This window comes from Mesoplodon bidens, assembly GCF_964165515.1.
Source record: "Mesoplodon bidens genome assembly, chromosome: 14".
In the NCBI taxonomy this organism is placed as follows: Eukaryota; Metazoa; Chordata; class Mammalia; order Artiodactyla; family Ziphiidae; genus Mesoplodon; species Mesoplodon bidens.
In genome coordinates, this window is record NC_138170.1 from 15,115,739 (window position 1) to 15,129,482 (window position 13,744).

The following is a 13,744-nucleotide window of genomic DNA, read 5'->3' on the forward strand; positions in this document are numbered from 1 at the left end:
GAATTATATCTAAATAACAACGACGACAACAACAATCTGTCCTGGTCTTGCCAAATATTAATGAAGCTTCACTACACCTGTAATGGCCCCCACTGTCCTCCAAGATCTGGCCCGAAACGTCCAGTCTTATCTCCTACTCGGTCCCTTAAAGGAAGTCCCACTCTCGCTGCTCCTGGCTTCCCCCGAATCTCTCCACAGCCAGGGCTATGCCCAGGGCTGCAAACCAGTAGAGCTGTATTCTATCTACAGTCAAATAGTCTGCAGATGGGTTCACAGTGGGGTTTTTTTGGGTTTTGTTTTTTAACAGAATTAGTTACCAACAGGAGATTTCACATAAACATCCGTATTCTGGCTACAATAGATTCTGCTGGCTGCCTATCCAAGAGCCATGCTCCCCCAGGAAGGGAACGCTGGTTTCGTCCTGGTGTCTGCTTAGGGCAAGTGGGTCCACCCCAGTGGAGGAACCACATCATCCCATGGTGGAGAGCCACAGCAACAGAAACAGGCTCTGGCTGTTTGAGCAGAAAACAGTTTTATTATATGTCAAAAACCAATTGACCTTAAAGCTCATGAAGCTTAAGCTCCAGGACACCTCACCTGCACGGCTCTGCGAGTGTTCTAGGTTAGGTAGGGAAGCCAGGCTGCAATCAGCAGGCAATTCTACATGAACGGTTCTGGAAAATATCCTAAAGAGATCTAGGACAAAGAGCCCTGGTATTTACTTGGTATGATTTCTTGACTCATTCTCAATAAATGTTCCCTTTCATACTTAATTTTCCATGTAGTGAATTAGATGCTCCAGATGTTAGAATTACAAAGATTTAAAGCAGCTATTATGACTGTGCTCAAGATGGTAAATGAAAATATGCTCATATTGAATGAACAAATAAGAAATCCCAATAGAGAAACAGAAACTATAAAAAAAACAATAAAGGACTAAATGGAAATTCCAAAACTAAAAATTCAAATATTTGAAAGGAGGCTGGAAAAAAAGAGTCTCCTGGATTCTACCCTGGAGGTATAGGATTCATGAGGCTGAAAATTCTTTAGACAAAGCCACGGTGTTCAAAGGGTACCGGCAGTTAGAAGGGGTCTTCTAGAGCCTGTGATCCAGTTCTGTCTAATGAAACAAAATGGAAAGAATGTCCTCATAAAAAGAGAGAAAAAATATAAGAAGCAATGATCTCTTATCCCTCATCCTTATCCTTTCTGCCTTGAACACTGCTGTCTTGTGAGAACATGATGATGCTTGGAGCTACAGAAGCCATTTTGCAGCCTTCAGGGGAAGCAGTGGGAAGGGAGACACAAGCTAAGCCAGAGCCCTGGTGATGCAAATCTGTTGAACATACCATGGAACAACCTGCTTCTGGATTTCCTGTCATGTGAGATGATAAACTGTTCTTAATTGGACATCTGTTACTTAGAGTCCAAGTACATCCCAACTAAAACACAGCATCTCTTGAAAATGGACAGATCTGGCAACACGGAACCAGCCAGCCTCTTCAGACAGGCCAGGAGCTCTCTAGTCACTGATCTCACTAGGTCCCCACTGCAACCGAGTTTGCAATCCCTGCCCTACACGCCTTTTGAGAGATGAATCAACCGCTCCCTCTTCTACAAAGCACGTCCCGATTCCTGCCTCCGCCATCTAACTAGAAGTAGTTTCCCACACTTCTGCCTCTGCTTCCTCTCTATCTCCTATTGTAATTGGACACTTAATCCCCTCCCACCTATCAGCCCCCTGAGGGCAGGAACCATCTTCTTAAACCAGGAAAACAATTCCCACCTTACTCCAATCCTCCAGCGATCGCTGGGCTCTCAGCCCTTAGCCCCAGTCGCCCGGAGCACACCCATGACGGTCAACTCGGAAGCCTGGATCCCAGGCCCTGCCAGAGACCCGGACCCACCCGGGCTCTCCCCTGACTCAGGAAGCATGCTGTGATGAAGGCGATTGTGTAAGACCTTTCCCGGGATAATCTGGGAAGAACTTCTGGTCAGCTACATATTCCAGAAAAAGGTGGAAATTTACACACCTGCAAGTCTCCCCCATTTTACGAAAGAGAAAGGCCAGGCAACTTGAAGACTCACGTACCAGTCACAGAGCCAAAGCCCCACAGTTCTGCTCCAGAGGGCAGTGCCCCACAGAGGACAAGGACACTCAGAGCACCTCAAGGCGTTGACAGATCTGAGAAACATGACTTCCTTTTGCATCAATCCTGGATCTAATTTAACCATACAAATGCTCCCTGAACTGGCAGTTGATTTCCAGTTCCAGCTTTTGGTAGATTCTCTCCTGGCACCTGGCTCTTGACTCTGGACTTGGCCTTTACTTTTTAAAAATTATGTAAAAAACACATAACGTAAAAGTTGCCATCTTAACCATTTTTTTTCATCTTAACCATTTTTGGGTTTTTTTTTTTTTTTTTTGCGGTACACGGGCCTCTCACTGCTGTGGCCTCTCCCGTTGCGGAGCACAGGCTCCGGACGCGCAGGCTCAGCGGCCATGGCTCACGGGCCCAGCTGCTCCGCGGCATGTGGGATCTTCCCGGACCGGGGCACGAACCCGTGTCCCCTGCATCGGCAGGCAGACTCCCAACCACTGCGCCACCAGGGAAGCCCTTAACCATTTTTAAGTGTACAGTTGAGCAGTGTTAAGTACATTCACATTGTTCACCATCACCACTACCCATTTCCAGAACTTTTTCATCATCCCAAACTGAAACTCTGTACCCATGAACAACTAACCTCCCATTCCCCCTCCCCTAGCCCCTGGCAACCACCATTCTACTTTCTGCCTCTATGAATTTGACTACTCTAGGTACTTCATATAAGAGAAATCCTACAGTATTTGTCCTTTTGTGGCTGGCTTATTTCACTTAGCATAATGTCCTCAAGGTCCATCCACGATGTGGCCTGTGACAGAATTTCCTTCCTTTTTTGGATGTGGACCATTTTTAAATGTTTCATTGATTTTGTTACAATGTTGCTTCTGTTTTATGTTTTGGTTTTTTGTCTGCCAAGCATGTGGGATCCTGGCTCCCTGACCAGGGATGGAACCCACACCCCCTGCATTGGAAGGCGAAGTCTTAACCACTGGACCACCAGGGAAGTCCCAGAATTTCCTTTCTTTTTAAGGCTGAATAATACTCCACTGCATGTATAGACCATATTTTGCTTATCCATTCAGGCGTCAGTGGACGATTGGGATTTGGGTCCCTTCTGCCATTTGGCTGTTGTGAGTAATGCTGCTGTGAACACGGGGGTACAAATAGTCCCTGCTTTCCCTTCTTTTGCGAACCAGGCCTTTGCCTTTGCCCAAACCAATCAAGATCCTGACCCTGGGCACGGCATTCTGTGGCCCAGTCTCTATTCCAACGGGAGGGAAAGAGACATCCTCCCCCGCCCCCAACCTTAATGCCGGGAGAACGGCTCTGCAGTGGAATGAGCTACCAGAGCTGAACTCAAGGGCCCGTTCCCGGCTCCACCCCCTCCCAGTGGAGGGCGAATCAGGGACAATGGGGCAAGAAGCAAAGAAGAGTGGGACGTCCCCTCTGCCTCTGCGGGAGGAGACACAGACCACCTCGCGCAGGAGAAGAGTGGGACAAGGGAGGCCTCTATTCCCCAAAGGGCAGGCCTGCCGCAGAGGCGGCCACAGGGGCGCGAAAGGGCAGCCCAGGCTGCAGGGGCAGAGGTTATGCAAAGGGAGAGGAGGCTGAGACTGGTGCTATTCAGAGAACCTCAGTTAGAGGGTCCCAGGCGTAGGGGCAGGGGCGGGGGAGGGGGGAGCTGGAGGAGTCTGGAATGCTCTAATGTGACAGATGGCCCCCAGCTCAGCCAACGCCTGAAGGAGGGGAGGCACAAAAGCAGAAATTCAAAGGGCTGGTTGCCGGTGGTGGTGGTGGGGTTAATGGTGCATCATGGGTCTATAACCTTGGCCTTCAGAGCTACGTGATTCAGTGTTTTAGCAGGAGGTGGGCAGACTGCAGCTGGGGGGCAAGGGCGTGGTCTGGAAACCTGTGGATCCCTCTCACTGTCTGCCCTAAGCAGCTTTCAATCGGTTACATGATATTTTTTGGTGCCAAAGTGTCTAGGTTCAGGCACCAAATGATGACAGCCCGGGAAGGGTGCAGCCACAAAAGGGGAAACTAATTGCTTCTGTGGAACTCTGAACATCTGAAAGGATAAAAGTGACTCAGGTACTTCCCTGGTGGTGCAGTGGTTAAGAATCCGCCTGCCAATGCAGGGGACACGGGTTCGAGCTCTGGTCTGGGAAGATCCCACATGCCGCGGAGCAACTAAGCCCGTGCGCCACAACTACTGAGCCTGCACTCTAGAGCCCGAGAGCCACAACTACTGAGCCCACGTGCCACAACTACTGAAGCCCACGCGCCTAGAGCCCGTGCTCCGCAACAAGAGAAGCCACCGCAATGAGAAGCCCGCGCGCCACGACAAAGAGTAGCCCCCGCTCACCGCAACTAGAGAAAGCCCGTGCGCAGCAACGAAGACCCAATGCAGCCAAAAATGAATAAATAAACTAAAAAAACAAATAAAAATAACTTAAGTGTATCCCTTACATGTCAGGACCAAGGTACAGACTCAAGGCTCTCACTCCAGCCCAGTCCAAACTTAGGGGCTCCACTGATGCCCTAGGAGCTGAGGAGGGCTGCGGGTAGGGGCACAGCTTCAGGGCCCTCCCCCTTGGTGACTCCAACCCAAAGAGCTTCCCTGATGTGATGCAGATGTTCCTGGAACCCACCCAAGCAAACTGGGGCTCTCAGGAAGAAGCTGGAGGCAAGCTGTCCTCGTAAATCTAGAGAACCCACCTTCCAGACTGTTCCGGGATCCTAAGTCTGTGAAGTCAGCCTGGACTTGGCCCCGGTGACGTGGATCTGAGGCCAGATAAGGTGCTGGGGAGCCCGTTGGCTCAGCTTTTTACTAATGCAGGAGCCAGAGCCAAAGATGGCCTGATGTCTCCGTGTCCCGGTGATGCAACGTCCCCACTAGCACCTCTCCCACACACTGGGCTGGAGCTGAATACTATGTAGGCTCTTGAGCTTGGGTGCCCAGCATGCAAGCTGCCGCCCCGCACCCGAGGTACTGACCATACTGACGGAAGAGCCCATCCATGCTGAGGTCCCACAGGAGACCAAAGGCTCCCAAAGAAGTTTCTGGAGGCCATGTCAGCAGCTACGAGGAGAAAAAAAAACAGGTTAGCTGGGTCATTCCTATGGAGTAACAGCAGAAACCTTTATTACGCCATATTAAATAAATCCCATTTAATCCTCACAAATCCACACAGAAGGACATTGTCATTATTGCTACTTTACAGATGAGGCAACCAAGCTCAGAGAGGTCAAGCAACTTCCCCAGGGTCACAGAGCAACGAAGCAGAAATGCCAGGATTCAATCCCAGGTCTATGTGACTTGAAATCTCCTGCTGTGTCCACCTCCGTGTGTGGGAGTCTTGGTCCTTCTGCCCCTCACTCCCTGTGGTCACAGCCACGCCCCTCCAGGGCAGGAACCGGTGTAGGGAAGAGAAAGAGCTCAGAAGCACTGACTACCGTCAGCTGTACAAGGTAAAGTGCGGCCCCTCTTCCAGACCCTCACATCACTTCCAGGTCAGTGTCTTAACTCCGAACATCTGAGCCTCGGGAGACCGCTGGCTCTGGGAGGTCCTTGGTACTGAGTGCGGATCCTCAACAAGCTGGTGGGGGGAGGGTGGGCAGGGCACCCACCTGACTCAAACTCACTGGGGTTCTTATTCGAACACTCCTTGAGTCTGCGGCCACAGCTGGGGATTTGGAATGTGAACAGAGTGTGACATGGAGACATGCACCCTCCCCACCAGCGCCATCCAGTCTGGGGACACACAGGCGAGGCCAGGCCACGCCGTGCAGCACACCATCCTCCCTCCGGAGAGTGCTGAGAAGAGCCCGCTGCAGTGGGCGCTCGGTTCAGGACCGAGGCTCCCACCCCCACGGGCTGGGCACTGCTGCTGGCTGAGGGCCCTGAGCTGAGTGCTGCTCTGGGCATGGACCTAGGACAGAGGGAGTCCCTCACTCAAGGTCACACCCCCCTCTCCAAGTGCAGCCTTCGTCTGATAACTAGCCGATGCTCGGGTCCAAAGGCCAGGAGCCCTTGCCTCAAATGGGACAACTCTAAAGGGTAATCCCAGCTCCAGAGCCCCCCAGGACTGGCCGTGGCCTGTCACGCGTTTGCTTTGCTACTCAGCTTCTCCTTCCACCCCGGCCCTGCTGCGCTCCCTCCCTCACAGGGGCGGCTTCCTGCTTCCCAAGGATCTGACCTAAGACACCAGAACCCTGCCTCCCTCTTCCTTTCCTAACTTTTTCATAGTTGAACACGTGATCGTTCCCCAACAGGAATATAAATTCACTGACAGCATAAGCTTCCTGCTTTTGTCCACCCTCCCCAGCAAGGCTCACCTGGGAAGCATACACTAGGGCTCCCGTGACGAGCTCACACAGTTCATGAGCACGAAGGCTGAAGCCTACTCACCCAGCGCCCACTGTTCACCCCACTGAAGCCCCTGGCTTCACGGAGGGTGGCGGGCAGCAGGAACTAGTCCCCATGGGGACACAGGATGGCCTTTCCAAAGGGACAGTTGAAGAGCAGGGTTGGAGCGGTCTGCCCAACTCCCCCACCGCCTAGCTCTCAGAATCAACCCTGGGTATGCACGTGGGACCCCAGCAGCCCTGTGAGCCTGCTCCCCTAGCTGCCTTTGATTGGGGGTGGTCACTGAACCCTCTTAGGCCAATCAGATTCTCTTTCCTGGGAATTTACTTAACCATGGAGCCTGGGGTACAGAGAGAAGCCGAAAGCCTGTCCTAGGATCCCGACCCTTGTCCAACCCGGGTCCAGCTCGTCCTGAGGCCCAGCTGTATCCCTGCCCTTGGATCCCACGAACTGCCACTGCACCTTCATCGGAGCGCCCCCCACCCCAGCAGCTTCAGGCAGCCCCCGTGGATTTGTGTCTCTCACTAACAGCGGGCGGCTCTGAAGTACGCGCAGCCCCATCGCCACGTTCTACACATCTACCTGGGACGCCATTTCCAGAACCTTTCTGTCCCTAGAGCTTAGCAGGTAGCCTGTCCTGAACCAAGGTCTGCAGAGGAACCAATGCTACTGTTGCTGTGGGAAAATAAGTTCCAAGTGACAAGAAAACCAAAACCTCAGAAGGGAAACGTCAGAGCCCATCCTAAAGCCTGCAGTGTGATCACGTGAGTGGCAGACAGCAGCTGCTCCGGTCCTCCTTCCCCTCCGGAGACAAAGATGCCGGGCGGGGTCTCCCCTGGAAGAGGCCTCCGAGGCCAAGTGCACCCCTTTCACTGATCTGACTTTAGCCGTGAGCAGGGAGAGGAGCTGCTTCGTTTCTCCTTGTTGAAGATGGAGAGAACCTGACCTCTGTGCTAACTTCATTGCTTCCAGATGATGCCCAGACCCTGGGCAGAACCTCGGGGGACTATAAGGACAAGGCAGGTCACAGGATGTCCTCATTCAGCCTTTGCGTGGGACTACCGGCCCCAGTTTACAGAGTGGAAACTGAGGCACGGAGCTGATGTTGAATAACTCCCCAAGTCACACAGTAGTATGTGGAGGAGCAGGGCTCGCTCCTCTGCTCTCGGGGACCCCCCCCCAAGGTGACAGAGGTGGGGGAGAGGCAAGGCGGGGCTCGCTCACGCCTCCACGCCGTGTCAGGGTCACACAAGGACCCTCTGTGGGCGACATCTCAGACCGGCTCTTTGTGCCTCCGATGCCCGACTTTGCGTCTGTCGTGAACTGTGCAAGGAGAGAGAAGCCTGCACTGACTGGGGACAGAGAATAATGGCCACTCTGTTCCCCGTGTGGCCTGGGCCTGGGGGAGGGGCAGGGAAGGGCGGATGGGAAGGAGCCCGCAGGGAAGAAGAGATAGCCAGAGGGCTCTTTCTGGAAGGCAGCCAGTCTGCCGAGGCCGAGGAGCTCTGAGAACAATCCACCCCGCATGGTGGCTCTAATTTACGGCTGGGGTCCAGGCTCCAACTGGCAGGAACGGGACCAGCTGGAACTTGGGACCTGCCGGTCCCCGGACAAGGGAAGGTCCTGGGTGGGGGCCAAGGCTGCATCCCCGTGCCCTGCATTCAGATCCCAGCAGCTGGTTCCCGGGCTTTCCTGCTGGCTTCTCACCGTCTTTCTCAGTGCAAAGGTTCTGAGCCCCGGGCAGAATGCATGTCCCCCTGGCAGCAACCAGAACGGAAGGGAGGGGAAGACAGAGCAGCTGTTCTAGGCTTTTCCAGCTGACCTACAACTCCACAGCGGGAGGCAAACACCCGAGCACCCCAGCTCAAAATTCACCAGGGCCCTCACACCTGCAAGGCTGCTGCAGGGCTGTGCTCCCGCTGCCCATGGGACAAGGGCCAGGACCTGTGACTTGGAGATGAGCCTGGACACAATGCAAGCAGGTGTGAGCACCTGCTGAGTGGTCCAGCCGGAATCACACAGAGGGCCTCTGGGGGCAAAGCAACACCCTGTGAGACAACAGCCGGTCCCTGCACCTCCCTGTCTCAGTCATCACAAGCCTCCCTCCCTCCTCCAGCCTCAGCTGGGACAAACCCAGCAGCACCCAAGGCCAGAAGAGGGTGGGTGCCCAGCCCCTCTTGCCAGCAGCCCTGCCCAGGCTGTTGTGCCGGCACGCTCCCGCCACCTGGCGGCAGGCCGCGGTCCTCACCTGGAACAGCCACCGGAGCAGGGGCACGGGGCAGTGGCCAGAGGCCAGGTAGAGGCTGCTCAGGAGGCCGCTGCGCAGGAAGGAGAGCTGCTGGGCCGGCGGGGAGCTGTGGGAGCGAAGGGACACAGGGGCGAGGTCAGGGAGGGAGCCTTCTCAACACGCCTGTCTCGGCGAGGCTGGGTTCGGGGGGATGGTTCAAATTTCCGCTTCACCGGGATGCTGGAAGCGCGTCAGTCACTGCTCTGGACAAAACTGCTGGTGGAGCCCTGGTGCAAGCACCTGCTGGAAGGTAAAACAACCCGTGGCACCATCAGAATCATCTGCTGTCCACGAATACATGTCACAGTGGGTTTTTTTGTTTGTTTGGTTTTGGTTTTTCTTTGGTCACGCCGTGCGGCATGCGGGATCTTAGTTCCCCGACCAGGGATCGAACCCGGGCCACGGCAGTGAAAGTACTAAGTCCCAACCACTGGACTGCCAGGGCACTCCCTTCACAGTGTTTTAAACACACGACTGAGGAATACAGTTTGTCCTTCCCATTTGACGGGGGTGGGAGGAAACTGAGGTATTTACCAGGGTTGCGACAAGGACCTGCGTTGCGGTGAGGAGAGGGCCTGGGAGTCGCACCTTTTAGCTGAGGGCTCCGGGCTGCAGTGGGCGGACAGAATTACCCGTGGGGCCCACGTGGAGCCAGCATCCGGGGTCTGGTTACACAGAGCGTGTCTGCCCCGTCTTGTGTTTTTCCGAAACAAAGGGGACACCTGAGAAGATGGGAAAGTAACAGAAAGGGGCCCAAGACAGGGAAGTTTGGGGAAAGAAATAACAACCAAGGGTGCCACGTGGGATTCTTTGGAAACCACGTGAGCAGCGACGGTCCCAGGGCCAAGGGGGAAGGGCGCTCAGACTCTCCATGCTCCTGGGGCCCTAACCTGCGATTCCATTCCCGACTGGATCCGATGGGGCCTTTCCCTCCCTCCAGGAGCTGCTGGCATGGAGAGGAGCCCTGCTTTGAGTACACTGTTGCCCCGAAAGATCCTCTGGACCCACAGGATCCCAGGTCCCTGTACAACGAGGAGCTGATGGATTTTGTGTGGTTTTAGGGCCTCTGGTGGAAGGTGCTTCGTTTCAGAGGTGCTGGCTGGACTTCATCACCCTCTTGTACGCCTGGGTGTCCCGTGGAGGCTGGGTGTGGGGTAGGATTCTCCTACTCCGCCCGTGTTTGGTGAATGCCTCTTTGCTCTCTTTCTAGATAACGTCCTAAAGGCAATTAATAAGGATTCCAGAAAATGAAAAAGTAACTTCATGTTTGTTCTTCTTTTTTAATGGCCAAATCCAGGCAAAGAACATTTCAGACAGCATTTAAAGTTGTGGCTCTAGAGAGAAATTTCCCTGGTCGGCCCAACCTCCTCCTCTCCTTTTTAAAAAGGACATCATATTTTAATCTGCCAGGAACAGAATGCTCCAAAACAAAGATTCTCCTCGGAGCCAAGCTGCTGTCTGCTTGAGTATATCCAGGCAATTTACAAATTGTATATGTCTTTTTTTTTTCAAATCATTTAGGTTCAGAGGAGAAAGCAGCTTTGTTCCGGTGCTTGTGAAGCTGGCCATTCTAAAACAGTCCTTTATTTGTACATACAAACACGTGTGCACCCCAGGGCTGCTGGCACACACCACTCTGATCCCCGTGCTCAGTCACACGGATACTTTCATGGACTGACCCCCGCGATGCACGCGTGGTTCAAGCACAGCACCCCGAACACAGACAATACCCAAGCACACCGTGTCTGGAGGGCCTCACAAATTGGCAGGACCTGGCCAGGGGCCATGTGGTAAGGAGGCTGGCGCTCCGGGGACTCTAGGAGACTCTGGCTCTGGCATTCTGCTCGGGGGGCACCCGCCAGTTTCTCAGTAGGGGAATTGATTGTACAAGCCCCTGTAGGCTCAGATAAACACATTGCCGACTGCTGCTCAACAGGGAGAGATACCCCTTGGGTGACAATGTCTCCCTTCTGCTACACCACTCTGCAGTGCAGTTTCTGCCAGAGAAATGATCAGTCTGCCTCGGAGTTCACTGCTGCTGAGCTAGGCTTAGTCTGTAAGACCAGGAGCTGGAGATACACCGAAAGGGCACAGTCCGGCTGTGCCTCGAAGCGAATGGCTTTCAAGGAATTCTGTGCCGACAGCTAGATGAGATGCGAGCAATCTCCTCCGTGCGTGCTCCGTGTGAGGGCAGGTGGTGCTGCCTTGCCTCGGCTGCACCACGAGTCCCGTCACCACTCAGTGGAAGACCAGGCCGGCAGCAGAAGTAACCTCCCACTTGGGGGAAGGGTGGGGATGGGCCTGGCGTGCAGACACTGCCCTGATCTGAGGCAGGAGGAGAGACTGCACAGCAGCACGTGGGGAGGCCTGGAGGAGAAGGGAAGCGGGTGGCAGGTGTGTGCGCTGCAAACTCAAACACCGTGGGTTACGGAATCAACTGTTGTCAGATTTACACAAATCCACGGCGTGTCCACAAGCCAAGAATGCTGACCCCGGGCCCAGGTGGGTGCCTGTGCTTGTGGCAAAGCCAAGGCCAAGGTCAGAAGTTATCTTGAGAATGTCAGAATGCCGTGGAGCAAGAAGGGGAGGGGCAGAGCCTCCTGCTGGGCAGCAGATGCCAGGCAGGCCCAGCTGAGCGCGAGGCCCCAGCTGCCAACCTTGAGGATCCTGGGGGGCGGGGGGAGGTCCCCACCCGGACAAGGATCGGCCACAGTCAGAATGCGCTAATCCCCAGCCACCGCGGCAAGGACATGGGGCCATGGGAGCAGAAGGAAGGAAGGTTGCGGGGGGCGGGGGGATCGGCCCAAAAGGAGAATCACACAGAACAAAGGCCCCAGCCTGGGTCAGCAGGTTGGGCTCCTGGCGGAGCTCCGACCTTCTGCTTGGACTGTGGGTTCCTGATAAGGCCCACGTCAGGACCCCTCCAGCCCCCATCTCTCGTCTATTTTATGGGCAGCCATCCCAGAGGGCGAAGTCTCTAAATGCCTCGGGAATCCCAAGTGACAGCGGAGGGATAAACAGCGAGTGCTGTTATTTATACAGCATCAGTTTCCGCGCCTTTGCCAGGCTACTCAAATGTTAGCTTAAGTGAAATGCCAGGGAAAAGAACAGCAACAGATAGCGGTCCAAGCGCTCATCCCTGCTCCTCTTCGTTTTCCTTCCTTTGTTTAAACATCAGTGAACGCCACGCTGGTTAGCAGCCCAGGGATCCCAGCAACAACCCGGCTGGCCACTTCTGCTGGCTCTGGATTTTGGGGGCAGGCGCAGCCAGTTGGGCGGCTCAGCCCCGTCCACACTCTGTAACTGCTGGATTTATTTCACCCGGGCCTCCCCCTGGCAAAACAGGAGCTGGGGCCTGGGCCTCGGGGAGATCCGGTGCATGTGCATCATTCACACCGTGAAGATCCGACTCACCCCCTTCCCTGCCCACTGAAGCCATCGCGGAGGGAGGTCCCCGCCGGCGTAGCAGGTACCCCGAGAACACACTGCAAACACCTCACGGGGAGAGCGGCCGGTGCACCCAGAGGACAGACATGGGTCCTGACGCTCTCGCACACACTGCGGGGGCCCAGGGGGGGCCCAGGGTACTTCAGTGAGCAATCTCCACGGCCCCCCCCACCCCCATGGCACCAGCTCCCGCCTTGGAGCTGCCTGTGGGCGCAGGTCCTACAGCTTTTCCACTCGGGGCTGTGGGGGGTGATTAGAGGAGGAGGAAAAGGTTCAGGCCCTGGTACCAGCGTCTGTCACAGCATGTGACTTTGGTCCGAGGGAACCGACCTGAGGTCACACGTCCAGCTGGGTGACAAACGAAGAGAGGATGGTCTGGGCCACCTCCAGTCCCACAGCTGTGGGTTCTGGGAGGAGATTTCTTGCATGTAAACCTGTGTAGGTCCGAGCCGGGAAGACCAGGCCCGGCGCCCTCCCTCGCTCCGCAATCTGAGACAAACTGCTGGCTTAACGTGTGCCAAGATTTCCCACTTGGTGCAGTGGAAAGAAAGGCAATATCCCTCTTCACCGAACAGCAGGAAGAAGCAAATCTACTTCAAGAAGTGATGTTTTTAAATCTCCTTCACTTTTCCCCCCAAACCTCTAATGATAAAAACGATACGTGTTTATCACAGAAAGTGTGGAAAATACAGAGGAGTCTAATGAGGAGAATACAAGTCACCTGCAAGCTCACAAAGTGTTCACTTTTTCTCCGGTGAGAAACTGAACCATACTGTTCTCTGAGAGATCAAGTAACATTTTCTTCTTCCTCCATCTTCGTGCTTCCGGCTGCGCACAACGGGATGATTATTGAACGGCTAGCAAGTAACACTCATTCTTGTGTCTGGGCTTGAAGTCCTTGGCACAAACAGGAAATAAAGGATGACCGCCCCCCCCCCCAGGCTAAAGGGTGACCTTCAGGAAGTGGCCCTTCCCCAGTGCATGGCAGGCGCCCCCTGACCTGGCCGCGGGCAGGGCGCTGGCACCCCTCCAGGAAGCCCCGCGAGCCAGGCCTGCAGCCCCATCTCTGCTCTGCTTCGTGAGCAAACCCGAGGGCGCAGGGTCTGGATCCCCCGCTCCAGGGAAGCTGGCTGGCCACCTGGCCCCAGTTGGCATGGCCACTCGGATCCCAGGCCACCGCGCCACGGGCCATCTCATCTGTCAAACACTTCCTGCCGGCCATCCAGCCTGGGACAGAAAATCTGCTGTTGGCACAAAGCCCGAGGAGAAGCAGCTCAGGAAGCCGCCTGCCTTTCCCCTCGTGTCTCCTCCCCGGCCCAGCCATGCTCTGTCCCTCCCCTTCCTCCAGCTCCACTATCTTTCTTCTTTCTCTCCATTCCTTTCCGCCCCCCTTTTCATCATCTCTTTATTAGAAATATTTTCGATTTGGCAATGGGAACTTTGAGCAATATGCACACCCTCAGACCCAATCACCTCACGTCATATCCAGGGATCTATTCCAGAACTGCAGACAAAATATTTCTGTATAAGGATACT

General features: G+C 54.8%; 1 protein-coding gene across 1 annotated transcript in view; it reads right to left on the reverse strand.

Moving 5' to 3' along the window:
- FAM178B (family with sequence similarity 178 member B) overlaps positions 1–13,744 on the reverse strand; it is a gene marked incomplete at its 5' end in the record, with an annotated part of 98,716 nt that overhangs the window by 59,597 nt on the left and 25,375 nt on the right. The window contains 2 exon segments of the mRNA XM_081254603.1: positions 5,103–5,187; positions 8,723–8,828. Of these exon segments, the coding sequence (XP_081110729.1) occupies positions 5,103–5,187; positions 8,723–8,828 (191 nt within the window).